The 26,315-nt window shown below is 36.7% G+C and overlaps 3 protein-coding genes and 1 long non-coding RNA gene across 21 annotated transcripts; 2 read left to right on the plus strand and 2 right to left on the minus strand.

Annotated features, from left to right (window-relative positions):
* The first annotated feature begins 1,188 nt into the window (after positions 1 to 1,188).
* LOC110774654 (pollen receptor-like kinase 4) lies at positions 1,189 to 3,852 on the plus strand. The gene is made up of 3 exons (XM_021979220.2): positions 1,189 to 1,882; positions 2,223 to 2,825; positions 2,942 to 3,852. Exons 1-3 carry the CDS (start codon positions 1,189 to 1,191, stop codon positions 3,529 to 3,531), a joined length of 1,887 nt encoding a protein of 628 aa, XP_021834912.2. The 3' UTR covers positions 3,532 to 3,852.
* On the minus strand, positions 1,456 to 15,045 carry LOC130472453 (uncharacterized). 17 transcript variants are annotated; one of them, XR_008932759.1, is made up of 10 exons: positions 14,877 to 15,045; positions 14,412 to 14,518; positions 13,517 to 13,620; positions 12,251 to 12,503; positions 11,688 to 12,163; positions 10,614 to 10,791; positions 10,450 to 10,505; positions 7,004 to 9,497; positions 4,245 to 4,356; positions 1,456 to 1,843 (listed from the first exon to the last, which is right to left on the minus strand). It is a non-coding gene; the product is annotated as an uncharacterized lncRNA (long non-coding RNA). The 17 variants fall into 17 exon arrangements; XR_008932757.1 differs by having other exon boundaries at positions 7,004 to 8,729; positions 9,410 to 9,447; positions 10,450 to 10,791; XR_008932752.1 differs by having other exon boundaries at positions 7,004 to 8,532; positions 8,675 to 8,729; positions 9,410 to 10,791; positions 14,877 to 15,044.
* Positions 5,773 to 13,871, plus strand: LOC110805924 (U-box domain-containing protein 35-like). Its single transcript, XM_056843477.1, has 11 exons — positions 5,773 to 6,243; positions 7,439 to 7,557; positions 7,859 to 7,977; positions 8,348 to 8,571; positions 8,654 to 8,699; positions 8,992 to 9,262; positions 10,136 to 10,249; positions 10,389 to 10,748; positions 11,704 to 12,453; positions 13,364 to 13,427; positions 13,533 to 13,871. The coding sequence occupies exons 1-11, from the start codon at positions 6,069 to 6,071 to the stop codon at positions 13,553 to 13,555; spliced, it is 2,265 nt and encodes a 754-aa protein (XP_056699455.1). The 5' UTR covers positions 5,773 to 6,068; the 3' UTR covers positions 13,556 to 13,871.
* Positions 15,046 to 16,670: 1,625 nt separating the features above from the next.
* LOC110774646 (protein RBL) lies at positions 16,671 to 21,579 on the minus strand. 2 transcript variants are annotated; one of them, XM_021979216.2, is made up of 6 exons: positions 21,419 to 21,579; positions 21,210 to 21,253; positions 21,022 to 21,120; positions 18,861 to 19,942; positions 18,521 to 18,779; positions 16,671 to 17,252 (listed from the first exon to the last, which is right to left on the minus strand). In XM_021979216.2, the coding sequence occupies exons 2-6, from the start codon at positions 21,229 to 21,231 to the stop codon at positions 17,032 to 17,034; spliced, it is 1,683 nt and encodes a 560-aa protein (XP_021834908.1). In that variant the 5' UTR covers positions 21,232 to 21,253; positions 21,419 to 21,579; the 3' UTR covers positions 16,671 to 17,031. The 2 variants fall into 2 exon arrangements, with proteins under 2 accessions (XP_021834908.1, XP_021834904.1); XM_021979212.2 differs by having other exon boundaries at positions 21,210 to 21,321; positions 21,419 to 21,578.
* Positions 21,580 to 26,315: the final 4,736 nt, after the last annotated feature.

The following is a 26,315-nucleotide window of genomic DNA, read 5'->3' on the forward strand; positions in this document are numbered from 1 at the left end:
GGCTTGCTTTGACATCTAAATTGTGAGTTCCTTTCTGTTAACAACCCAAAGGAAGGCCCAATGCATTATATCTCCGCAACAAACTCTAAGGTTGCGTTTGGTTGTAGGAATGCATTTTTTCCTGTGTCTTAAATAACGATGTTGTAGATGGAATTGAATTCCACATCTTAGATAACTGTGATTAGTGATAACACTAAACCTTTAAATTGAGTCTAGCTTGTTTGAAACATAAAGTACATTCTATTTAATTCTAGCTTAAAGAGTCAAAGAGAAAAGAAATACACATGGAATTGGAGAGGAGAAAATAGGAAAATTGACCGTATATGAATTGGAGAAATGGCTAGGGAGAATAATCATTTTTACTTCCAAAGGGAGACGAGTTTTAACCTTTGAGTAATCGAGTTGTATCTAAAATATTCATGGAAGACATCAGTTTTCATGGAAAATGATTTTCCTCCCCATGCAAAACACAACTCGGAATTCAATACTTATGCTATTTGTATTAGTCATAGACTCATATGCGCACATACGTGTCTATGACAACATCATGAATGGAAATGGACAATACGACAACTAATTCAAAAATCAAAATGGAGTAGAGCGCAACGTGCCAGCGGTTATATAATATTAATGTAGAAAAAGAATATTCAGAATCACAGAAGCTGATATTTTAGATATTTGTTTTTCTGACGCACATTTTACAAATCTATTACTATTTCACAGAAGTTTTTAACACTAATATTAGTATGTACAAAGAAAGGAAAACTGTGATTCAAAGGTTGTCCATACTTCTCGGCCTAAACACAAATCATAATCTCTTAGATTCTCCTCCCCCAACCCCAAAACTCGAAATTACACCGCCAATTTTACAGTTTGCAGAGCCAACACAGATTTTGCCACCCTTTTTCTCCCTCCATAAACATCCAAAAACCCTCCAAAACCTCCTCTTTTTTCTTTCTTTTTTTTCCCTTAGTTTTAATACATTGATCGTACCCTTTTTGTTCTTTACATTGATCACATTCGCATGCCCTCTGCGTAATCTTCAATGGAAGACGACGGAGAAATAGATTGAACCATACTTGGTTGATCCCTGTTTCAAAACCTTCCAATTTCTAACGTGAAAGAATTCCCTATTACAATCTAATTAAGTTGACGTAAATACATAATTATCATAAATTTATAAAGCTGATGATGGGCGCGCATGCATCTGCTTCGCTTGTGCGCCCACCATCCTCGTGTTCCTTGCTCTTCATCCATATTGTTTCTGTTCTAGCAATAATAATGTATATAGGAACACCGGTAACAGGAAACACGGAAACCGATGCTCTGTTGAAGTTTAAGTCATCTCTTATAAACAAGGAGGCCATTTCCAACTGGAACCCTTCTACTACTCCATGCTCAGATGGAGAATGGCCTGGTGTTATCTGTGAATATGGCAAAGTATGGGGATTGAGGCTCGAATATTTAGGTTTGGGAGGCACCATTGATATTGATGCTCTCTCTCAATTGCCTGAGATGAGGACCCTAAGCGTCAAACACAACAAGTTTAAAGGTCCGATTCCAGATATTCGCCGTCTACCAAAATTGAGATCCGTTTACCTCTCTAATAATAATTTTTCTGGTGAAATTCCCGAGAATGCCTTTGCTGGGATGGATTCTTTAAGGAGGGTGGTCCTCGCAAACAATGCCTTCACCGGAAAGATACCATCATCTCTCCCCTCGCTACCCATACTCGTTGAGCTGAAATTAGACGGAAACCAATTCCAAGGCAGAGTCCCCGATTTCAAGCAGAAGGACTTGCCAAACATCAATATGGCTAACAACCAATTGGAAGGTCCCTTACCTGCAAGATTCATGAAACTCAGTCCAAAACTTTTTTCAGGTAAAATACACCATAGTAATTTCAAGTAATATATGGCACTAATAATAGTCATGCATTTGTTTGCAATTTTTATAAGAATGTCATTCCAAAGTCCATGGTAAATGGAACTCTACACCCAAGTCTGTAATTTTCTTCAAAATTCTTTCTTTACGAATATAACATAACGGGGGGAGGAGGTATTGTCACGGAGACATGGCCGTTAGAGTAGGATTACCGTGAAATACAAACTTATTACCATTATTACAACCACATATTACGGCATACCAAATGGACCATTTATGTTAAATTTTTAGCAATGATTGAAAACTCATTTTTTTTTCTCCCTTGCAAAACAATGTAGGCAACAAGGGATTGTGTGGTGCCCCTCTTCAGCCATGCAATGGTGAAACAGCAGCAACTCCTAACACTATACAAGATTCATCAAGTAAAAGAACCATCATTATGCTAGTTGTACTGTTTACACTAGTGATGTTGGCATCGACAATCCTATTAATATGTCACGCGAAACGCAAGGAAAAGCTAGAGAAACTGGAAGCTTTGGCATCTCAGGACGCAAACCAGTTTATAGAGCCATATGTGACATCAAGAGAGGAACGCCCAACCACAAGGAAACGGTCAGAGCCAGGGAAGCTGGATTTCGTGAGAGATGACAGAAAAAAGTTTGACCTTTCTGATCTGTTAACTGCATCAGCAGAGGTGTTAGAGAGCGGAAACTTCGAGTCTTCCTACAAGGTGGAGGTATTTTCAGGGGAACTATTGGTGGTGAAGAGGTTTAGACAGATGAGCAAAGTGGGAAGGGAGGAATTTCATGACCACATTAGGAGGATGGGCAAATTAAGACATCCAAATGTGCTTTCTTTAGTTGCATGTTACTACAGGAAAGAAGAGAAGCTTCTTATCTTTGACTTTGTTGATAATGGAAATTTGGCTAGTCACCTTCATGGTAAGTAATTGTCCTCCCATTCTTTGAGACACATGTAAAAATCAACTACTATAACACACTATTTTGGTACATTGATAAGACTTAAACGTAATATGGAGTCGTTTGTTCTATTTCAGGCAACCATACTCAGAAGAATGAAGTGTTTGATTGGCCAATTCGGTTGAAGATAATCAAAGGAGTAGCAAGGGGTTTGGCTTACCTTTACAACGAGCTCCCGAGCTTAATAGTGCCCCATGGATATCTCAAATCATCAAATGTGATTCTTAATTATTCATATGAACCCCTTCTTATGGACTATGCCCTCCAACCTTTGATCAACCCAGAGTATATTAAACAGCTTATGGTTGCCTACAAGTCACCAGAATATGCTCACCTTGGCCGTGTTACAAAGAAGACTGACGTTTGGAGCCTCGGCATTCTCATACTAGAAGTGCTAACTGGGAAATTCCCAACCAACTTCCTTGCCGTAGGAAATGTCAAGGGTGAAAATCTAGTAGCCTGGGTAAATGATATAGCAAGTGACGAGGAAAAGGGACAAGATGTGTTTGATAAAGAGATGGGAGGAACCCAATACAGCAAGGTTGAAATGAGAAAACTTTTGAAGGTTGGGTTTGGCTGTTGCCATGAGAATTTAGACGTAAGATGGAGCATAAAAGAGGCTGTTGAGAAGATTGAAGAGATCAAAGAGACAGACAAGGAGAATTGAAATTTTCCTAAAGAAACAATTTAGCTAACCCATAAGTTAGAGAAAGAAACAAAGTACACATTATCTTTTTTAGGCAGTTAGACATTTTATAGAATTTTGTCGCCTTGTATAAACTATTGCACTTACTTCTTTTATTCAAACTTTTTTCTTCTTAATCTTATTTGTTTAATTTCACCAGAAAATGTTTTTTCTTACAACCCCTCCCCCTTTTACCTGACCCTATATAGGAAACCTAACTAGAGCTATTGGAAGAAACGTAAACCATGGTATGGTATACTCTCTCTATCAGGAATAAAATGTTATCATATATACTCCACATTATTCTTGAAGTTCGGGAAAAAATTGCTACGTTCCCTAGAATAGTAGCAATTCATAATTGGGTTTCCTAATTCACCCTTAAATTAAGAGATGCTACATTTCAAAAACATAAATTAAGAGATGATAAGTGATGGGGAGACAAACGAAATAATTACCTAAAATAAAGGGTATCTACGTAAAATGATGTCATATTCTTAACTACAAAATGTAGCATGAATTAGTCAACGACAAATATATGCCTAATCACCAAATAATTAGTTTTCCCTTCAAAACCAGAAAAGGGGAGGGGGGGGGGGGGATGAGAAAATAAGGAATTTCTGATTTATTTTTCCTTTGCAAAGCTCCTAATTGGCAACGAGAAAATATATATCAAAGGGAATTAAGGAAGTTCTCACCCCAAGTTTGATACCAATGGTTGCCCTTCGATTTAGCAAACTAGCTGCAAAACCTCGCTGTGCAATAACCCCATCTTCATTTTCCGATCAAATGTCTACCAACTAAATGAAGCTGCATAAGTAATTAGAACAAATTATGCTTTTAAACTATATAAATTTTATCTGGCCTCTATGCATATTCACACACCTCATACACATCAGTATTCATCAACATTCCTTGTCATTGCTGTTCATCATAATTATTATCTTGTCATACTCATATCCCAACTCCCAAGCAATTACATATTGAGGCTGGACACTAATTGCATTTAGATCTCAAAAAAAGTTGAATTAAATTTAACAGTCATTTCATTTTTCCAGCAAAAAGTTGGACAGAAATTGATGTTGCGATTACACAATCAATGCAAGTCCAAGCCCAATTTGCTGCATTTTGTTTCTCATCCTACATTCCTACCCATTGAAAGACTTGCATTTCAAATTTCTCAAAATCATGCCCACCATTGACACTGTTTGAACTGAAAACGTCAAATAAATATATATTTTGGTATGAAGAAAGTGTATAGGGTCAAATTGGAAACAATAGTAACAATTATTTTGCTCCAATACCAGTCAAATTCCAACTAAACTAGACAACTAGTTATAATAACAGAAGTCATTTTATTTGCTCTTCTTCTACTCGTATACAATATAAAGTATTTCCTCCGTTTCTTAATGTTTTACTCACTTTTTTTTGCGGCTCCAATTCACATTTTGTACCATTCATAACAAAAAAAAATTGTAAAATTTACGAGAAGTTGATAGTTTGAAAATACATGTTGTGACGAATCTAACAAGATCCCACATGCTTAATATTTTTTACTTACATATAAGTCACAAAATATGTCCATTTTCGATGGAGCAAAAGATTCATTTGTTTGGAATTTAATGGACTAAATCAAAATGGCTCTTAAAACCTCTTCGCTTCTTTTCCATGAAGTAGAAGATGGTCGTCCCATTGTCGTCCTGTTATCGCTTTTGGGTCTATTGGAAACAACCTCTCTGCAATTGCAGGGGTAAGGTTGCGTACACCCGAACCCCCCTTACCCCACTTCTTGTTTGAGGCAATGGGGTAATGATAATAAATAAAAATATAAGTCACAAAATACGGTCAAATTTTGTCTATTTTGAACCGTTAATACTTAATAGTAACTATGACTCCGGTAGAACACTTAACGGAGGAAGTAAATAATTTCAGGTTTTGATATCTTCTGTAAATTCACACGCCCAAATCCATGCAGAAATATAGAATGATACTTAAATAATTAATTCATATTTTAACATGTCATACGTTAACAGCCAGAAAAAATAATCAGAGTTCTCATTGGTATTACTATAAATTTTCTTCTTTACCATCTTTTGTTTTTTTTTAATCTTTTTTTATTCACCTCCTCCCCTGTATTCTTGGGATCCAGTAGTCAAAGATAAGTCATTAGCTAAATATAAGCACAACAGATATGGGTGGGAAAAAAGGATGCCCAAGAAAAAAAATGAAGTAATAAAAAATAAAAAAAAAAAAAACTCAATTACTTCCGAATCATACAAAAGATACTTAATAAAGAAAACAAAAAAAAAAAAGGTAAAGCACATTGCTTCGAGGAAATTAAGGTGGATAATATTCCTTTCATTTCTGTGTCAAAGATATTGTAGAGAGAATTAGAAAACAAGCAGGAATAATATGGGGTCGAAGTTTTGTTATAGATCATTATGCATGCATGCGCTTGCATAATCAATTAACACAGAAAATTCAGAGAGGATAGAGAAGAAGAGGGGGATATACATTCTGCAATGTGGGGATCAAAAACGGGTGCAGCAAAGAAAGGAAATGACCACGGGCTGGTGGCAGTGGCAATAGACAGGGACAAAGGCAGCCAATACGCCATCAGATGGGCCATTGACAACCTTCTTGGTCGAGGCAAACCGGTCCTCCTGATTCACGTAGCCAATGGCTCCTCTATTGCAGGTCTGTTACCAAACCCTTTTTTCAAATTCAATTTTTTCCCCCTTTGAGTATGAGGTCTGTGACAGATATGACTAAAAGTAATTATTTCAAGATTAGCCCTTGACATTCGGGCTTCTGGCTAGTGCATTACATTCGAAGTCTCTTCATTGCAGAAATTTTATTGAAGAATTTATAAGAAGATAAATTTCCTAATTTTGTGAATCTTTAAAAGTAGGTTGGTTAAATAACAACAGACCAAACCAAAATGACTATCACTCCCTTGATGCCTGTTAATACTTTCGAATTTGTGCATCACATGACTCATAAGTTTTAATGGTGACAAACAACGTATCCCAAGTGGATGGAGTACTTAAATAGCGAGTCCCACATACATCGGTGCGTATACTTTTATAGAAACATTTTCTTTATTTCTCTTGAATATCTATTATTTATCTCCTGCAGCTTATTTTTTGAAACTTATGCTTTTTTGCAAAATAGATATGATAGGAATTTTTTAAGAGAAAGATTAGATATTTTTCCCCTTGTACAACTTTTATAAAACATATGCAAGAGTGAAAATTTCTTAAAAAGGGTAATAATTAATGAATAGTTATATATATCCAAACCTTTTAAAATTTTGGCAAAGGCCCTTAAGATTCTAAACTCAGCTCAGATAATACTCAGAAGCAACCATACACCTATATAATTAGAGTAAACAAAAACAAAAATCATGTTCATGTAATGACAGGTCTTGTTATAACATGCAATGTTGAAGACTTACTGTTAAGTTTTACAGTGAAGTCCATCCAATGATATGCTAAGTCTCAATTGTTGGAAGAGGATAATACGTGGCAGAGTCTTGTGAAAGGATACGTCCTTTTAATTAGATACTCCTGCGAGTCTGCAATTCTGCACGTAGTATAATTTCCTTAAAGCTTCAATAGTTATAAGAGACAGAAAAACAAAACAATGAGCCACTAGAAGTCAAACGATACAGGAGAAAACGTAAACAAAGATAGGCCAAATTTTATTTTATTTTTAAAGATGTAGCAGATCATAAAAAATATCACCACAATGCATAATATCCGAAAGCAATGTTATTACCTGTAGAATTTCAAATTAAAAGACAGCACCCTACGCAAATATGCCTTAACTCATTTGCAATTGTAAAAAAAAGAGTAACCAAGATGCAACCTAATTTCTTTGATGCTTGCAGCGGGTAGTTCTGCCATTGTATCAACATCAAGTCCAGGCACATCACCAAATTATAATCAAGTCGACAAGAACACAAAGGACCTGTTCCTCACATTTCGCTGCTTCTGTACTCGCAAGGATGTACGTTTTCTTAAGCGATACTATTACAATATAGCTATCAACACTTAATCACACTAGGTAAAATAACCAAAAAAGATATGTCAGCAAGATACAAACAAAAGAAGAGAAAAGATCAAGAACCCAGGTGGCAGATCAAATGATCAATACAAGCAAACAAGTACAATATTATCACTGTATCTAATAAAAATCTATGGCCAGAACCTGAAAACACATAAGCTAGTTCTTATCACTATTTGGTCTAATTGTCTCCTGGTATATGTTAAAGTGCTTATAAACTGGCCTGATTTCTGGTTTTTGTCAGATACGCTGCATAGATATCACACTGAAAGATAACGATGTAGGGAGAGCTCTGATAGAATACGCCAATTACGCTGCAATTGAGAATTTGGTTCTTGGTGTTTCAAGAGGTGGATTCATCAGGTAATAGCTTCAGAGACTTTTTTTTTAAGAAGTACCCATAGCAGCACCGGATTTTCTATTTATTTATCACAAACAAGAACGGGTCAATGTATGACAACTAACTTCACATTAATTGCAGTAAACAATACTTCTATGAGAAACCATATAGAGTAAAGTCATCTTTAAAAGTCCCTAAAGATTTATAAATTTAACTAGATGAAAAGAGCAACTCCCCTGATCATTTTGAATCTTACCTAACAGTGATAGACAGAATTAGAAAGCCTTATAATTTGGCATCACATATTGAAGCAAGCACTGCAAATCATGTGCAGAAAATTCCTTTTGTCTGACAGACACGTGATAAGTGAAATTTTATTTTATGGTGACACAGAAAATTCAAGAGTGCAGATGTACCAACTATTGTTTCAAGAGGAGCACCTGATTTCTGCACTGTATATGTAATCAACAAGCAAAAGATGTCAAGTGCACGCAATGCTTCACGACCAGTTCCACACACGTCTCCTCTTCAGTACTACTTAGAAAGCATAGTCAAAGATAAACCAAATCTTTCCCCACCTGTTTCGACACCACCAAGACGTAGTCTAAGCATTAGAGGTTTCTTTGCTTCCTCTGTCCTACTATATTACTTAATGTTGCTTCTACTCAAAATGATAGAATCTGGATTTTGTGCAAGCAGGAGAGAGGCCTTCATTCACACCTCCAAGAGATGACAGGGAGTTAAGGTACATCCAGTAGCAGGGAAAGCTCATTCTCTGTTTGTCAAGAGTGTAGTGTCATTCATGCATTCCTCGGATACTAGTTTATACTACGAATAAAAGCTTGAATTTTATTACATATGTGGCAAATCAATACACATGCTTAACAGACTTCAAAGGTTGAATAAAAGCATCAAAAAATGAGATCAGTTTATTAATACAGTCATTAAACCTCGGAACCCATATCCACTTCTCATGCATTCAACAGTACAGGATTTAAATGATAATATTCACTCATGTTTAACAAATGCTGTAACAGGTTAGATAGATGGAATGAAAGGCTGGTGTTAAGTGAATTTCCAGAAAGTGATACAGATATATCATTTGTGAGCTCTGAGAGAACTAGTGTTGATCGTTTTTCTGTGCATTATGACTACATGGATATATCACGAACCCCAAGGCTTTCCACTAGTTCAGACCATAGTTTTGGGTCTCGGGGAGGACAAAGGATGAATGATATTAATCCAAGGCCTGAACTTTCATTTATGTCACAAGAAAGTGGATGGACTTCAACTTCTTCACAGCATAGTGTAAGTATGTTTAATTTCGACTGAAATATCAATGGACAACACCTCCAATTTTATGCGGGAATCATGATGTATGGTCAGTTGTCGTCAAATAGCATATTATCATATATGTCTATATTCTACACAAACAGAGAATATTATCATACATACCTGTGTTTACTTGAACTCAGCTTCCCACCTGAGGGAATCTAAAAATACTGTCAGTTGCAATGTGAGCAGGAATTACGTACGAGGTAATCTACCAAACAAAGGTAATAATTTAGGTTCAACGATGTGAGAGGTGAGTCTTTTCAAAGAAAAAAGAGCAGGTGACTACGTGCAACTCACGAAATATCTAGGTGTTCATGTACAAAATAACCTTCATAGTAATATAGTACTCCCTCCGTATTTATTTAAGAGATACACTTGGCCGGACACGGGTATTAAGAAGAAGAATTTAATGAAATAAAATAATAAAGCAAGTGGGGTTAGATATATATATTTTAATAATTAATCACGTGGGACCATGTCATTTTGGGGGGTGGGAGGTGGGGTGAGTTTATGAAATTATTTGTTTAATAGGTTGGTGGGTCATATGAAGTATTATTTAATTAGATGGTGGGATTGATAAGTTACTAAAAATAGCAAGTGTATCTCTTAAATAAATACGGCCGAAAAAAGCAAGTCTATCCCTTAAATAAATACGGAGGGAGTATAAAAAAGGGGCAGAAGACTTCATGTATCTTGCATGTACTGTTCACCGATTTTTCCAGTTTCGTACAGAATACAAAGGATGACTATCATATGTCTGCATGAATTGTTTATTTTTCATTTATTTTTTTGTAAGTTATGTTGTGAAGACATGCAACAATTTGAATTCTGTTTACATAAACACAGGAAGAAACAGAATCAGAGATGAGAAGATTAAAGCTTGAGCTCAAGCAAACCATGCAGATGTACGGTGAAGCCTGCAAAGAAGCAGTTTTTGCAAAAAAGAGAGAAGAACAACAAGTAGGCTTCACGCCTTAACACGCAAACACCCACCCCTCTTCCTTTTCCCCTTAAAAATACTTCGTACATGTCTCAAGGAAGATTGCATGAATAAATGACATTTCTGGCAACTGATAATTAGAATGTCAAACAAGTGCAGGCAATGGAGCTCCACCGGTGGAGACTAGAAGAAGACAAAAAATTGGAAGAAACAGGAACACCTGAGGAAGTTGCAATAGTGCTTGCTGAGAGAAATAGAGCAGAAAGGGCTGCGGCACTGAAGGAAGAAAGAAAAAATAGTTCAGGTAACACAGAGTATACACCAACCCATAGTGCCATAAGCTACAAGAAGTACACCATTGAAGATATAGAAAAAGCAACGAACTCTTTCTCTCCATCTCTCAAAGTGGGAGAAGGAGGCTATGGGCCCGTCTTTAAGTGTGACCTTGATCATACAAAAGTTGCAGTGAAAGTTTTACGGCCAGATGCTGCTCAAGGAAGAACACAGTTCCAACAAGAGGTAAAAATGCAGGAGTTTTGTTACTTCACGAAATCACCAATCCCTACATTAAAGTTGCGGTCTGTTAACTCACTAGACAAAGTAGTAAAAATAACCTATGACAACCAAACTACACATGCACCAGCTAGATCTCAGCCAATAGGTTTACTCGTGAAACACTTTCTCCAGCTGAGAAAGAGTTAATAGGTTTTACTCATGATGAGTTGAGAAATAAGGTTATGATGAAAATGGTGCATGCCTTTGTTTCCGAAAGCAGCCTCAACTCTAGCTCCTATTCTTATTAATCCATCCCTGCATGTTAATTGTACTCAAAATAGTAACATATTTGACAATCTTCAGCAGTCACACCATCAACTTCAACTCCTATCATATTATTTACCCCAATTCCCTGCCATAGGCAGGTATGAGGGTGTGATGTACACGGCTACCCCCCTACAATATGCTATGTCTTGTCAATCCCCCACCCCCACAATAAATGAGAGTTATGACTGCTTTACTGGGTTTTAGATCATCATAGATGTAGCTGGCCTGAAGAAGTGACAAATATGTAACCTTGCATAGACAATCACAAGGCAGAGCCAAACATTTTGAAGTTAAGAGGAATTATGATGATAAGCTGAATAGATGTTGATTTGTATTTTAAAAGTACGAAACGTGGAACAGTGCAGAAAAGCACCCTTGAATACAACTTCTAAACATATTTCAATTACTATGAGAATAAAATTACCAAAGCCTTAAAAACAGTAGTTCTCTTCTATCTACGAAGCTCAATGGATCTCATATCCCTATCTCACAAGCACATGACAAATTCAGTTATCGTAACCATTCATAGCGCACAAGCAGAGCTCATACTTTATTGAATAGTAACATCAAATGCAAGAGAAATCAATGTAATAAACCCGTTTAAAATTCAGATCCAGCACATCATTTTTTCTTTACCTTGAACTTGTTGCAGGTTGAAGTACTGAGCTGCATCAGGCATCCCAACATGGTTCTTCTCCTAGGAGCATGCCCAGAATATGGTTGCATAGTTTATGAATACATGGCAAATGGTAGTTTAGATGATTGTCTGTTTCGTCGAGGAAAAATGCAACCTCTAACTTGGCAAATTAGGTTCCGAATTGCAGCAGACATTGCGACAGGACTTAATTTCCTCCATATGACAAAGCCAGAACCGCTAGTTCATCGTGACCTTAAACCTGGGAATATACTTTTGGATCGGTATTACGTCGCCAAGATTGGAGATGTTGGATTGGCGAGACTGGTACCTTCTGTTGCCGATCAAGCAACACAATATTGCGTGACGTCAGCTGCCGGGACTTTCTGTTACATCGATCCAGAGTATCAACAAACTGGTGTGCTTGGTGTTAAATCTGATATCTATTCATTGGGGATAGTGCTTCTCCAACTGCTAACTGCAAGGCCACCCATGGGTTTGACTCACCAAGTGGAACATTTTATTGAAAATGAAACATTTGCTAACATACTGGATCAATCGGTACCTGATTGGCCAGTGGAGGAAGCCTTACGCCTGGCAAAGATAGCTATTCAATGCGCTGAGCTAAGAAGGAGAGACCGACCAGATCTCGGAAAAGACGTCTTGCCAGAGCTTGAGAAGTTGAGAGACTTTGCTGATGAAAGATCACATCCTTTTATGTTCTATGCTGCACCTTCCCCTGCCCACAGCCAGACATCTATATACCAGGTAAGCAGTAAGGAAACCTTTTCAGTTGTAGTCACATGAATTCTAAAACCCTGAAACAATAAACAGCACAGATTTTTTAAATTAATACAATCAAGGCTTTCCTAGAAAGCTTTAACATGATAAATAAAAAAAAAAAATTATATATATATATATATATATAAAACAGGAATCGTAGTTCATTTCCCCTTAACAAAACGCAGTACTAGTAAACATGGTGCTGAGAAAATTAGACTTAGAGACTCAAAATACACTGGAATATTAAGAATATCAACTGGATCTGTGTCATATATATTCTTCCACAAATTCTCTTGGAAAATCTTGCACAGTGGTGACAAGCCTCAGAGTAAATTACAGTTATTTATATAGCAGTAATCATTTGTTAGGGAACCCATAATTGTCCATCTCAATGGTATAAATAATTGTCCATCTAAATGATATTAGCTGCAAAGCAAAACAAGATTATTGGATTGGACATCTCTTGAATAATTTGTTTCAGGTGAACTAGAAAATAAATTTCTTTTTCCCACATACTACATCAACATTACTTGATGCCTTTTAAGATGTGTCTACCCTTGCCAGAGTAAGAATGTCAAATAAAGTTTATATACACACTTGTCCCCGCAACAATCGAAAAGCTAATTGCCATCATATCTTTATCTGAAATGTAATAGTTGTCTGCTACTTTAGAATCAATAAGAAACACATGCAGTTCGTAAGCAATTTTGATTAGTCATTTATTTTATGTATAATTCAAAAGCCAAAAATTGTTGAATCTTTGACTCCATTGGAAAGAGGCATTTTATACCCACTTTCTACAAAAGTTCAATATAGAGAAAGTGCTACAGATTTCTGTCCTTATGATTATGATGTTTGCAAAAGTTTCTTACATAAAGAACTTTTTGTTTTGTAGAGTGATGCCTCTAATTCAGTTCCAAGCAGCTCAAAGGCCCCCTCACCCACAATGTCACCAAGAGGTAAAGAATAAAAAGATATGTTCTTCACGTCTTTCAGTAGCAACACATTCAATTTTATTTCCTTAAGGTATTTTTCTCAAACCGTTTACCTTTTTTTCTTTACAGCAAACGCAGATGGGGCAGATTGAAGAACGGGGCTGGCTTGCAATTATTGTGGACCAGAGGAGATATCCTACCCAGAGAGTTTAGCCAACTAATCCAATACAACAAGAGTAAGCAATCAAAATAGTCATTTGCTGAAGCCGTTGACGAGCATAACAAAAGAGAAAGGGGAAACATAGATTTAGAAGAAAAAAATGAAAGGCGAAGGGGAGAGGGAGAGGGAGAGGGAATAAATAAAGGAATGATTCTAATGTCCTAAGAGAGCTTAATACTTGCTACAAAGTGAAAGCAACTCTGGAAAAATAATGCAAGGCAATGAAACAATGATCTAGATTAGTTATTCCAGGGGAGGCTAACAAATATCTGCATCATGTACTATACTAGTAAAGCAGTATTGTTGATCCCCAATTGTAAAGAAAATAAATAATTATTTTTAAATTCCTTGCAATGACTCTTGCGTATTGTTGATCAATACTTCCTGACCTAATGAAAGGTACCTCTGCTGCTCACATAAATGGGAGACTTATTTGCAGCTTCTGTTCAAGATCTTAAACAATATTGGTGACAAGCAACCATTTTTCAGGACTCGGGTACTATTGAAACATGGCGTATGCTTAGCTTAGGCAGCACCACCCACCAATCAAAAAATTTAGAAATAATTAACACAATACTTATCTAGAATTATATTTGGTGGACCACAACAGTACAACACCAAACATAGCAAAGGATTAATCAGGATTAAAAACATGGGCAGGCCTTGGTTTGTTATAGTCATTGGCATTAGACGAATTGCAACAAGGCGAGTATAGTTCAAATGTTCTGAATGCAGAAGTATTTTTACTAATGCATGAACAAGCCATCTAAGGTTGTCTTAGAGAGCACCTTCAATTCCGAGCAGAGTTGTGATACAAGAACAGCAACAACAGCAGCTTAGATACAACCAGTACTAGGGTTTGGGGTCCGGTGAGGTCAATTTTTCCTCAATCATACTACAAAAAAAAAAAATTTGATCCTGGAAAATCAGTGAATAATTCAAAAGTTGAAATTATGGGTGAAACACGGGTAAATTTGATGTTAATCATCACAATATTTACAAATTATCAAAAATCTAAACATACTGACAATTAAGTGGAAGGGGATGTAACTAAATTAAGCAAAGAACAAAATTAAACAAAGATTGAAAATTAAGCAAACAGAGCAATTGGGAATCTGAGCAAAAATCAATAATGTAGTGATAATTAGAGTTTTGCATTTCGCTAAACCCAGCTAAATTCATCTATTTTTGCTGATTGCTGTGCATGCAACTGCAGTTAAACTTAAATTTATCACATTTGAATGCTGGTTTACCTGAAAAGTAATACTTCATTTCTGGGGTTGAACACTCCAAGTTGAATCTATTTTTTTCAATTTTCTCTGCGAAATTTCAGCAAACGTTTGGTATTTCTTCCAAAGGCGGGAGCTCTACTTCTTCCTTTCTCTCTCCTGTTCTTTTCATTTATTTATTTTTATTTCTTTTCTGCCGTCTTTTTTGAGCGATTTCCTTCAATATTGTTTAAAGAACGTCAAATTCCCAAAATGCGCCACTTTTTAACTTAATTCCCACCATACCGTCCACGTCAGCATTAAAACCGGTTTTTTTTTTTTAAAACCGCTACCTGAGATAGCGGTTTATAATCACGTACTATTTATAAATGGTAAAAAAAAAAAACCGCATTAGCTAGGGGTCGAACCCACGACCTTCTACTTAGGAATCAAATGCTCTATCCACTAAGCTACAGACACTAATGTTTGATAAGGTAAAATTGGAAATGTTTATAATTAATATTAATAAATGGTTAAAAAGAAATAAACACATTAGGTAGGATTCGAACCCACGACCTCCTGCATGGAAATAACCCACTCTATCCACTGAGCTACAGACACAATTGATGTCACAAAAGGTTACTTCTAAATTATATTTCTATTTAAACTGTAATTCATGTTAAAAATAATTTACAAGTAAGTAAACCGCCATCTGAGATAGCGGTTATGTTTTAATGCAAACCGCTATCTGAGATAGCGGTTTATAACATTGAACCGCCATCTGAGATGGCGGTTTGCTTTAAAACGAAACCGCTATCTCATATGGCGGTTCAATGCTGAACCGGAAAAAAAAAATTACTTCTTTTTCTCCCTTGCTTACGTGGACGGTATGGTCGGAAATAACTTAAAAAGTAACGTATTTAGGAAATTATTGGATCTTTAAGCAATATTGAAGGAAATCGCTCGTCTTTTTTTCGAGCCATTCCGGCTAAAATGATAGAAGATGTTGAATTGTTTAAATAGGTTGAGGTAAAAGTTGCTCAAAATGCTTAAAAGTTATCTTTATATAATATAAAAATTATTTATTTTTTAGTGATTAATTTTGTCATTTTAATAAAATAATTTATCAAAATTACTAATAATGTATTAAATTAATCATTTAATCCTTTAAAATATTTATCTATTAACTTCTTTTTAATAATATAAAGATCATAAAAAAACTAGGTTAAAGTTACAAAAAAAACTGCATAAAAGTTATCTTGGTGTATAATAATTTATTGTACACCTTATGCGCGCAAGGTCTGTTGTATTTTTATTTTACTTTGCCGTCATTTGTCTCTTTTCAAGCGATTTTCGACTACGATGTTCCAAGATGCTAAAATATTTCTTTTTTCTTCAAATTCATTATAAATGAGTTTGAATGGAACACAAGTTAGTAAAGAATGTGTAAGGGTAGTTTTGTCAATTTTATTTCTTAAAAGAAAAACATATAGTAACATCATACGTTAGCATGTCGCTCCTGAGTTTTGGTCTGTCGGAGAGTGTTTATCGTGCATCTTAGAGTGTACAGAATCACACATTGCATGTTGTATACAGTATACACACTCCAGATGGAGGTGTTGCACGCTCCACGACACCGGCTCATATCTAGGGCTAGGTGTGTATGTCGTGCAGCGACGTGCACGCACCCGTCCACTCCTTTACAGAACAGTGAGAACACCAAGGACTCAAGGAGTAGCCTTTCAGATTCGGGTATCACAAAATCAGACTTTTGTTCCCAACAACAACACACAACTACAAAAAGGCTAAAAAATTCATAACATATCACTTCTTCGACCGTTGGAGAAGTTAATTAGCTTCTATTGCTTCTACAAAATCTGATGAATACAGTAAAAAAATCAAATGCAAAATCTTGAATATTTGATGGTTATGTCTACAGATTCTATGACCTAACTACAAGACATCGTAGAAGACTCCTATGCCTGAGTGCCTGACTCCTGTAATTTTCACCTTCTGGCACAGATGCAACTAGAGCCAAATATTACTGTACAAATAGGCTGTACTGTATTTGTCAACAATGTAGTCACCTTCAAACTATTACAATCCTAACGTGCTGCAAGTTCCTGACTGGTAACACATGACCTTTAACTACATAAGAAAAATGAAGAAGCCTAGTTGTACACTTCAGAAATCGATTATCTCATCTGTAATATTCATCTGAAACCTCGTCCACGGATAGTGATGCATTATGATCTTCATCACCTACAAATTTATCTTTAGGTTTCGATGCTTTGGCAGAAGGCTTTGCCTTTTTCACAGGTTTCTTCACCATCTCCGCCTGTGACTCCAACACCTTCTCCGAGGGTTTCCGCTTCCTTTTCACACGACCACTTGTATCTTCTGCAGGAGAATTGTCTATACCTGCAAAACCAAAATGGTTTTCTGATCAAACTTCTATAGCATTGAAGACAATTGCCAGTAGACTGTTACATTTTCAGGTTAGTGAATTCTGGAGAGGAAAGAAGGAATGAAGCTCGTGATTTCATCTTAAGATCTTTCCAATGGTGAAAGAATTTGTTTATTACTGTAAAAGGTTTAGGAAAATGGATCCCTCAAATTGGACAAATTCCCTTTACCCATTCCATGTCCAAACAAGGACACATAAAACCCTCGGGCCTCAACCTCCCCTCCCCCTTTCCTCAAAATTCCATCATCTTAACACACACTGACACACGCCATAACAGGTGGTTTGGATACACCAAGAACAAGCATATCTTGCCTTCACTAAAATGCTGCTTTTCAGGAAGGTTTACATTACAAACAGAAGCATTCAAAGAAGGAAGACAGCAATAAGTAGCAAATTTACTGGGCGGGAGCCAAATCTAAAAGACAAAGATTACTCCGGACAAGGTTTAAATTAAGTAAAAAAATTGTAACTACTCGCTAGTATAGACACATACTTTGGCTAAATACATCATGAATTTTAAGTTGCATTTCAGATATTTGACTGAATAATAAGATCGCTTTTTGGTAAATGTGTTACGTTGCATATAGTACCCTACCAAAAGGATATGCTCATAAATCACAATGACATATTAGACCTTCTAAGCCATGACTTCAGTATTTCCCTCTTCATGCTTCCACCACATACAGACGGACTAACCCAAAGCTTAGCAATGAACTTCACTTACTTCCACCATCTGCTAAGGACTAAGGAGATCATGCTTTTAGAAGTTTCACACATTTCTAACAATCAATCATCATTCTAGCTGCTCTAAAAAGTTGCTGAAAGATGTAAAAATATTTCATTTTTGCCAAAAGAAGTTCAAATAAATCTCAAATTATTATTTTCCCTTCACAGTGAAGTCCCTCTTGTAACAAGTGGTAACGTCATTGTCAAGGGAAGGCTGGTCTACTCATTGAAATTCTTCGCAGCTATTCACTAAATTAAGCTGATCTTTGAATATTCCGTGATTAATGGTTTCCTTTCACTGGTAACAAGGCATAGTAATCCTATTATATAACAATGCATATGACCTGACGAACTCATATTGAGTTACATGCATCTCCAACGACTTCATAGCATCTACCCGAGAACTCTCAATTGACAAACCATATGGAAACTACATTTAATGAGATAAGCACTATTATATACGGAGTATCAGACAAGTAACTGATTTAGCATTTACCTTCAAGAAGGCTTGACTCATGGTTCATTACTAGTCCATTTTGTGCTGCATCTGCTGAAAGTGGAGACGCGATGTGATTACTTTCCAACAATTTCAATGAATTGCCAACACCTTTATCCTGCTGCTCAGGATCAGGGCAAGGGGTTGCAACCAAGAAGCAAAGTTCTTCCTGCGACATATCTGAGTCACTGAAAGTTGAATCATGCTCCACTGTCAAAATATCAACCTCTTCGTCCTGGTTAGCCTCTGATTCTTTAACCTATGAATAGAACACAAATTAGTAACAAGCAAATCAAGAAATGTCACAATGGAAGGTCAGACAGCAGTGATCCATTAATACCTTTTCGGTTTCTGGCATGATATCAAATTCATCTTCTCTTTCTACATATTCTTCATTTTCTTCAAGCTCTTTGAAATCGGGGGCAAATGCGCTCCAATTCTCAGTGTAGTCTTTAGCCCATATGTAGATCGAGCCCGTCAAGGACACTGAGACGACAATAGGATGAACTGGATGCCAAGCCAAATCAATCAAAGCTTCTTTTGGACCTTCAAGAAACTTCACAAGGTGACCTGCCCGATCCCATATGTATATCTTGTGCTCTCCTTTGCTAGCAGAGCCACCAATAACCCACTCGCCATCACCGCTGAAACCGGGAGCCTTCCAGTGGATTCTGGTTACAGAGTCTTGAAACTCGCGGAATAGGACTAAACTCTTAGATCCAATTGCCTTTAGCTTTTCAACTCCACCAAGATCATTCAAAGTCTCACCCATCTCATCTAGTGTTTTCAGACCAGCTTTTGTAGGTAGCATATTTTCATAAACCCGAATAATACGATCACTGGAATTCGTGAGAAGATATTGTCCATTCCTACTAAATACGATGTTCTTAATCACAGCACCCCCAGCAACGGGGACAAGTGCACGTACTTGAGCCGTATGATGATCAATTATGAGGATCTCTCCCTTAGAATTTCCCAAATACACCAGATCCCCATGTTTGTTAAAGCATGCGGGAGTCTGAGGAGCAGAATCATCTGAGACTTTGTTTCGTGAAGGAACGGAAAGCCCGTCTCCCCCATCTGAAACTGATGCAGGCAAAACAGTGGTTGTTCCAGCATTCAAATCAACAATCAAGGGAGCCGAATAGACAGGACAAGCCAAGCACAAAGTTGGAGTAGAAGAACCAGGATGCAGGCGGGCATGCAACGGAGCTTTTTCCAACGTAGTTTGCGCAATTTTCTCTCCAGTAACTACATCCCAGAGAATTAATGTTCTATCAGCAGCAGAAACTAATACGCGATGGCCGTACTTTGACCAACAGACACTTGTTATGGCAGCATTACAATCTTTATCTTGGAGCTCTTTGGCAATCCCCCGAGTTTCAAAGTCCCATATGACACAGCTTCCATTGGAGCAGCCAGCTGAGTAAATAAAGAAAGTGTCACTAGTTACAAAGAACTTAACAACAAAACAGAAAACAGCCCAAAAGTGAAATCCTCCAGCCAGACAGCCCAGTCTTGATAAATGCTACTAACAGCATGATACACGTTAGGAACCACTATGTCATTAGAATTCAATGGAGTGTCCATCAAACTGAATGAGCAATGGAGAAGAGTTTCGAAACAAAGTAGACTTGATTTCAGATGCAAAAACAACTCAATACTTCAATACTCACATGAAAACATGGGAAAATCAGTACTTCAGTGTTCACTCCTATCGAGCAATGCAACGATCAAGAACTCGATAAGTCCTCAAAGGAGGAGGATCAGATGAGAACTTCTCATTCTTACAGGAGAAGACATTTATATACTAGAACTCCGTCAAACATTCCACTTCTCAACCTAAATGGCTATATAACAGCAATATAATCTCTAAGAAGATAGCATAAGCAGAACAATATCAATGTCATATCCCCGAAAGTTCGAAACATTCTTCGTCAAAACCACTACACTTACTCCGTGAAATCTATAAGCACTACATGGAGTGAGGATTAGGATTAGGATGCAGGCCCCAAATTTCTATAAGCACTACATGGAGTGAGGATTAGGATGCAGGCCCCAAATTTCTGATGTATCCATGTACAAGAAACAGATTCGGCTCGAGGATAAAAACAGCATAAACCCACAAAATCTTCCACCGCCTAGTTTAAGCTACATACATAAACATTAATTCGGATGCAGGGCCTAAAATTCTGATGTCGGAGCAACATATTTGACTCGGGGATAGAAACAGCATAAAACCACAAAAATGCTTCCACCACCTAGTTTAAGCTACAACATACTAGGAATTCAAATGTAGGAGCACCAGGTTTCGACTGGAGGATAGAAACATAATAAACCCGAATAAAATCTACTACCACTTAGTTAAAGATAAATCAAAGACAACCCAAAAATTCAGAAAAATCAAATCTTTTCTTCAACAAAGGGTACCAATTAGCTTGGAGTTCGTAATTTTATGAAGAAAATTTGAAGAAAAAAGTGTAAGAGAGAGAAAATTATACCAGCAAGAAGGGTGCCTCGACGATTGAAGGCAATGCATTTCATAACACCATGTTCCAAATACTCTTCTATCACCTCCGGAAAATCCCCTTGCAATGGATCTTCAAATTACCCAACAAGAAAAAGGGGGTCATTCAAAAAATAAAGAAAAAACGGGAAAATTGGAACTAAATAATAGATAGAGAATTACCAATAATTGCGTTGTTCATCATGTAGCATTACTCGAAAAGAATTCTGATAAGTAAAATTTATCAAGTTTTTAAGGTAGTAATCACTTCAATTTCTTCTTAAAAATCAAGTCTCTGGAGCAAAATAAAATCAATTTTAATTGCTAATACAACCCCAATGGGAGGAAATGGGAGAAAAATTAAATCACAAAAGAGAGAGAGAAAAGCTTACTAGCGAGTAGAAGAATACTTGGGAAGAACTCGAATTTGGGTTCTTATTTTTCTGAACAAAACGGAAAAGAATGGTGTTATTTGTAGTGAAAATAGAGAGGAAAGTTTGGCCTTTTTCTCAATGTTTGATTTGAAGCTTATGCAGAATGCAGCTATGCTAATGAAGAAACAAGGAAAAACCAAGGTCCCGCAATTCGCAAATTGGATACCGAAACCAATACGACATTCTACGGGTGCGTTTCATTAAAATATATTTCCCGAAAACTAAACGACATAAAAAATATACAAAATGTGTATGTTTTTATTAAATTACGAGAATAAAATAACATTTAAGGCTTTTCATTAGGTTCCCATCGAAGAGGGAAATAAAGGCTTTGTTGACCGATTCTTTTCATGTTTTTGTATTTTTATTTGATTTTCCAATCTTTTTCGTTATCTTTCGTAGGTATATATTCTTCCGGTTTTATTTTTTTTAATTCAAATTGTAAAGATGAGAGAGAAAGTTGAGATTAGGTTTTCTAAATTGATTTTAAAGAGAGAAAGTTGAGATTAGGTTTTCTAAATTGATTTTTAAAGAGAGAAAGTAATGGAAAATTTATATTTCAATGATTATTTTTTTCGGCATCAAATTCAATTGATTATTCTTCAAATCTGAATTCTGCAATTTGTTTAGGAGAGGGTTGAGGGGAAAAGTCTCTTGCCGCTTTCTCTCCTTTCTCCTTTTTCTAGGGTTTATTTTCTTGATCGTTGTAGGCCGGAAATAGTCTAATTTCTTCGGAAAATTTCCGACCCTTTGTCTTCATTTGATTCAACTATTGTCTCTTAAATTCAATAAATTTAATTTCACCATATGGGCAAAGTTCGTCCTTGTTCGTTAGTGTCCCTATGGTGGAGTTAATTTTAGTATGTTTGGTTTGTCGTTCACTCGTAGTGGATTTATGTTGAATTGGTCCATTGGTAAAGTTTTATGCGGGATCGCAACAGATATCAATTTTTCGAGTACATTCAGATGAATTAATGGAAATCATTCTCGCAGCTACAACAAATCGTTAGACCCTCTCTCTGTGAAGGCTGCATGTTCCCTTTCTCTGTGAAGGCTGCATGTTCCAGCGTTATATACAGGAGACGTTCTACAGTGCAAGAACTATTCAACGACCGTAGTTATGATGAAAAATACATTCATTTGATTAAATTTGTCATGTATTTGTTAGATCTATATTTACCTTGTAGATGTCGTATGATTCTTTACTAATGAATTGATTTTCCTTTCAAACAAAAGGAGAGGGTTGAGGGGGAATAAGCTTTTTGAGATGATTTAGAGGTTTGACGTTTTGAAAAAGCTAATTGGAAGTGTTTGGTTATGAGAGATTCGGAAGAGAGTTTTAGGGTGAAAAAGCAACATATCTGATTTTAAAGAAAACAAAATTGGTCTTACTTCTCTTCTTCTGATGGTCTAGCTAGGGATGGCAACGGGTAGGATCTGGACCGGATCCTCTAGGATCCAGATCCAGATCCGTTTTTTAGGCAAGGATCCAGATCCTACCCGGATCCGCTGGGTAAAGAAATTGAAGATCCATATCCATATCCGACGGATCCTACGGATCCGGGTCCAAAACGGATCCTAACTTATTTTTTCATCAAACGACCCTAATTTTCATTTTAACCTTAAAACATACTTCGTATTTTAATAAATCTTTAATATCAACGATATTTGTCCATACGAGCATTCACTAAAATAAAATTGAACAAATCCAACATAAATAATATTAAAAGTTCAAAAACATCAATAATACTACAATTTTTAAGTCTTTATTTTTATATTTTATATTTTTTTTAATAAAAAAACGGGTAAACGGATCCGGATTCGGGTAATGACTTAGGACCCGATCCATATCCGTTTTTAAAACCAAGGATCCATATCCTACCCGGATCCGTCGGGTCCAAAAATTGAGGATCCAGATCCGTTGAAAACAGATCTGGATCCACGGATCCGGGTCGGGTCCATTACCCACTGCCATCCCTAGTCTAGCATCTCGGTTTACACTTCCAACATATCTTCATTAACAGTTAGTGATGGACAAACTAGTTGATTTATACTTATCATCGTTTTTTAGGTCTTGATTTTCTTAACATCGACAAAGGCATCTTATCATTAAAGATGGTCGTGGGCCGGGTCGGGTCGGGCTTCGGGTCGAGCCCACTGGCTGTGGGCCTAACCGGGACGGGCCCAAGCCAGGCCCACGTTGTTTCGTGCCGTGCCGGGCTGAAAAGTTTTTTTTAAAAAAAAGGGCCCAAGCCCACGGGCTTCCGTGTCGGGCCGGGCCGGCGCATCGTGCCTAAGGCTAATTTTACTAAATTTAGGGTGCTTTGTCGTGCAGGGTCGAGTCGTGTCATGCCTTGTCGTGCTTTTTCTAAAAAATTAAGGCCCACGGCCCACGCCTTCGTGCCCGTGCCGGGCCGGGCTTTTTTCGTGCCGGGTCGGGTCGGCTTCGAGCCGGCCCGAACCACAACCATCTTTACTTATCATAACTGATTACCATCAAAAATTGTTAGAAAACGCATTTAAAATCTAAAATGAGGTTTAAATTAACCAAAAATTGAAAATCCAACTATATTTTTTTACTTGACAGGCCATCTTTCATCTGATATTTTGTCTTCTCCCTTTTTTCATTTTACCCATTTCAATTCTAGGTTTTAGTTTTTTTTAAAGATATTTTTCAAAAATTCAATCCAAGTTATGATGAGCAGTCACCCAACGAGTAGAAATGTAGTAATATTTCTCACGATTTCTCCAAATGATAAGTATTTTTGAGAAGTTTTTAACTGAATGTGAGAGGAGGAGGGAAATGGTGGTTCGAATGCAAAAGGTGGGAAGAAATTGGAGTGTGAAATTAATTTTCCATTAATTGTTATATTTATATAATAACGACTAGGAGAGAGAAAATAAATGCTTACTTTTTGAATCTGTATTTTTAAAATTAACTTTCTTGTTTTTTTTTTTTTGGTATAATAGGATTTTTTTTTACAAAAACGCATAGAGTACAAACTTCATGAAAAAATCCAAAAAATATGCAACAACCTACATCAACAAACTAAAGGACAACAAAAAACAGCAGCCAAGGAACTAGACTAGAGAACTTAGGTTTCTGCAAACATCTCAAATATGAAATAATATGGACATGTTTTAGCAACTCGGATCTTCTCTGGTTCCTCTCCTTCCAAACCAAGTACATTGCAACACTAATTAAGCATCATTCTGTAAAAATGGTGAAAGCAAGAATTTTTGTTAAAATGACGAAGCATAAATTGCATATCATACTACAAATCACCAGGGAAACGATCAACACACATCCACCTTAAAGCCTTCTGCCACTAGTATGAACTCACACTGAAAGTACAGATGACACACAATCTCATTTTCTTCTTTGCAAAAAATGTACAGTTGATCACACACAATGCCAACTTTTAAGAGATTATCACAAGTTGATAATCTATATAGCACAGTTCCAACAAATAAAAATACTCTTAGGAGGAGTGGGATTATTACAGATTAGTTTCCTCCATATCGATCACTTTAGGGACAGTTTCTTTCAGACCATGGTAGACAAGTCTGATGGAGAAAGTCTGATGTTGAAGCAAGGAAATACCACTAGTATGCTCTTGAATCGTGGTAATTATATCAAAGACCTTTCGAGTTATCCATGGTAGTAAGGTATGCATTCTTAATATAATGCATGTGAACCCATTTGACCCATAGTTTATCCTAGCTTCTTTTGAACTAAATTCCGTAACAACTTACAAATGGACGCTTTGTTCCAGGTAGGAAGGTAAGTGAGATTCCAACTTCCACCAGTTTTGGGGAGACAAAGCTTATCCCAAGCCACTAGAACACTTTAATTTAATAAACACTCGATTTACCTGTCCACAGAAAAGTCCTACAAGCGGAATGAATTAATTTGATAATCTTTCAAGGAAGCAGAAAAACTTGACACCAATAAGTCACAAACTAAAAAGCACAAATTTAATAAGTTGGTTTTCCGCGCATAAGAGAGAAGCTTTGACGACTAACTATCAATCTGAGCAATTATTTTTTTGATTAAAGGCGAAATTGAATCATATTGAGCTTTTTGGAAGAGAGGCACCCCGAGATACCAAACTTGGCAAGAATCACATCTTGAACTACCTTAGAAGCGCCTCCAAAATAAACAACACACTTTGCTTGATTAGCTTTTAGGCCTGAAACACTAGAGAACAACTCAAAAGCAATAAAGAGTTGCCGCACCGAATTATGATCCCTCTTGAGAAAGAAAAAAAGATCATCGACAACGCCAAGGTACACCAGATTAAGCTTTTTGCAACGGGGGTGAAACTTGAAATCGAGATTACAGTACAACGCAACATAAAGGGTCGGAAACACAGTAGCCCCTTTGGTGGCAAGATGGGATACCTAGGGGTAGTTCTGAACTTATCTGTATGGAACCTTTCTCCCAAAGTATCATAACTTTGGCGGATCATAACTTGCAATAATATCTCGGCCTAACGTTTACTTCAAAAATAAAAAATAAATATTCCATACATGGATAAGAAGGTACGGGGAGATAGGAACTTCCTTGTTCTTTTATGTTAACTCTGTTTTTCTTTTGCTCTTTTCTTCTTCTATTTTCATTTTGTTCTTTTTTATGTCAACGTTGTTAGATCAAAGACCATGAACATGAACATGAACGTCCAATAGATTAGACTAAGTTCTTGCAAGTACTCAAGTCAGGGAGTATAATTATACAACAGGACTACAGATATGGCTTAATGTGGAACAAATCTTGTTCAATGATTAAAGATGCAAGGTTAAAATGAGGTCGTCTCAAAACATACAACGTTCCTGCCACAATTTACAAGAAAGA

The sequence above is a fragment of the Spinacia oleracea genome, chromosome 1, assembly GCF_020520425.1.
Source record: "Spinacia oleracea cultivar Varoflay chromosome 1, BTI_SOV_V1, whole genome shotgun sequence".
NCBI classification, from domain to species: Eukaryota; Viridiplantae; Streptophyta; class Magnoliopsida; order Caryophyllales; family Amaranthaceae; genus Spinacia; species Spinacia oleracea.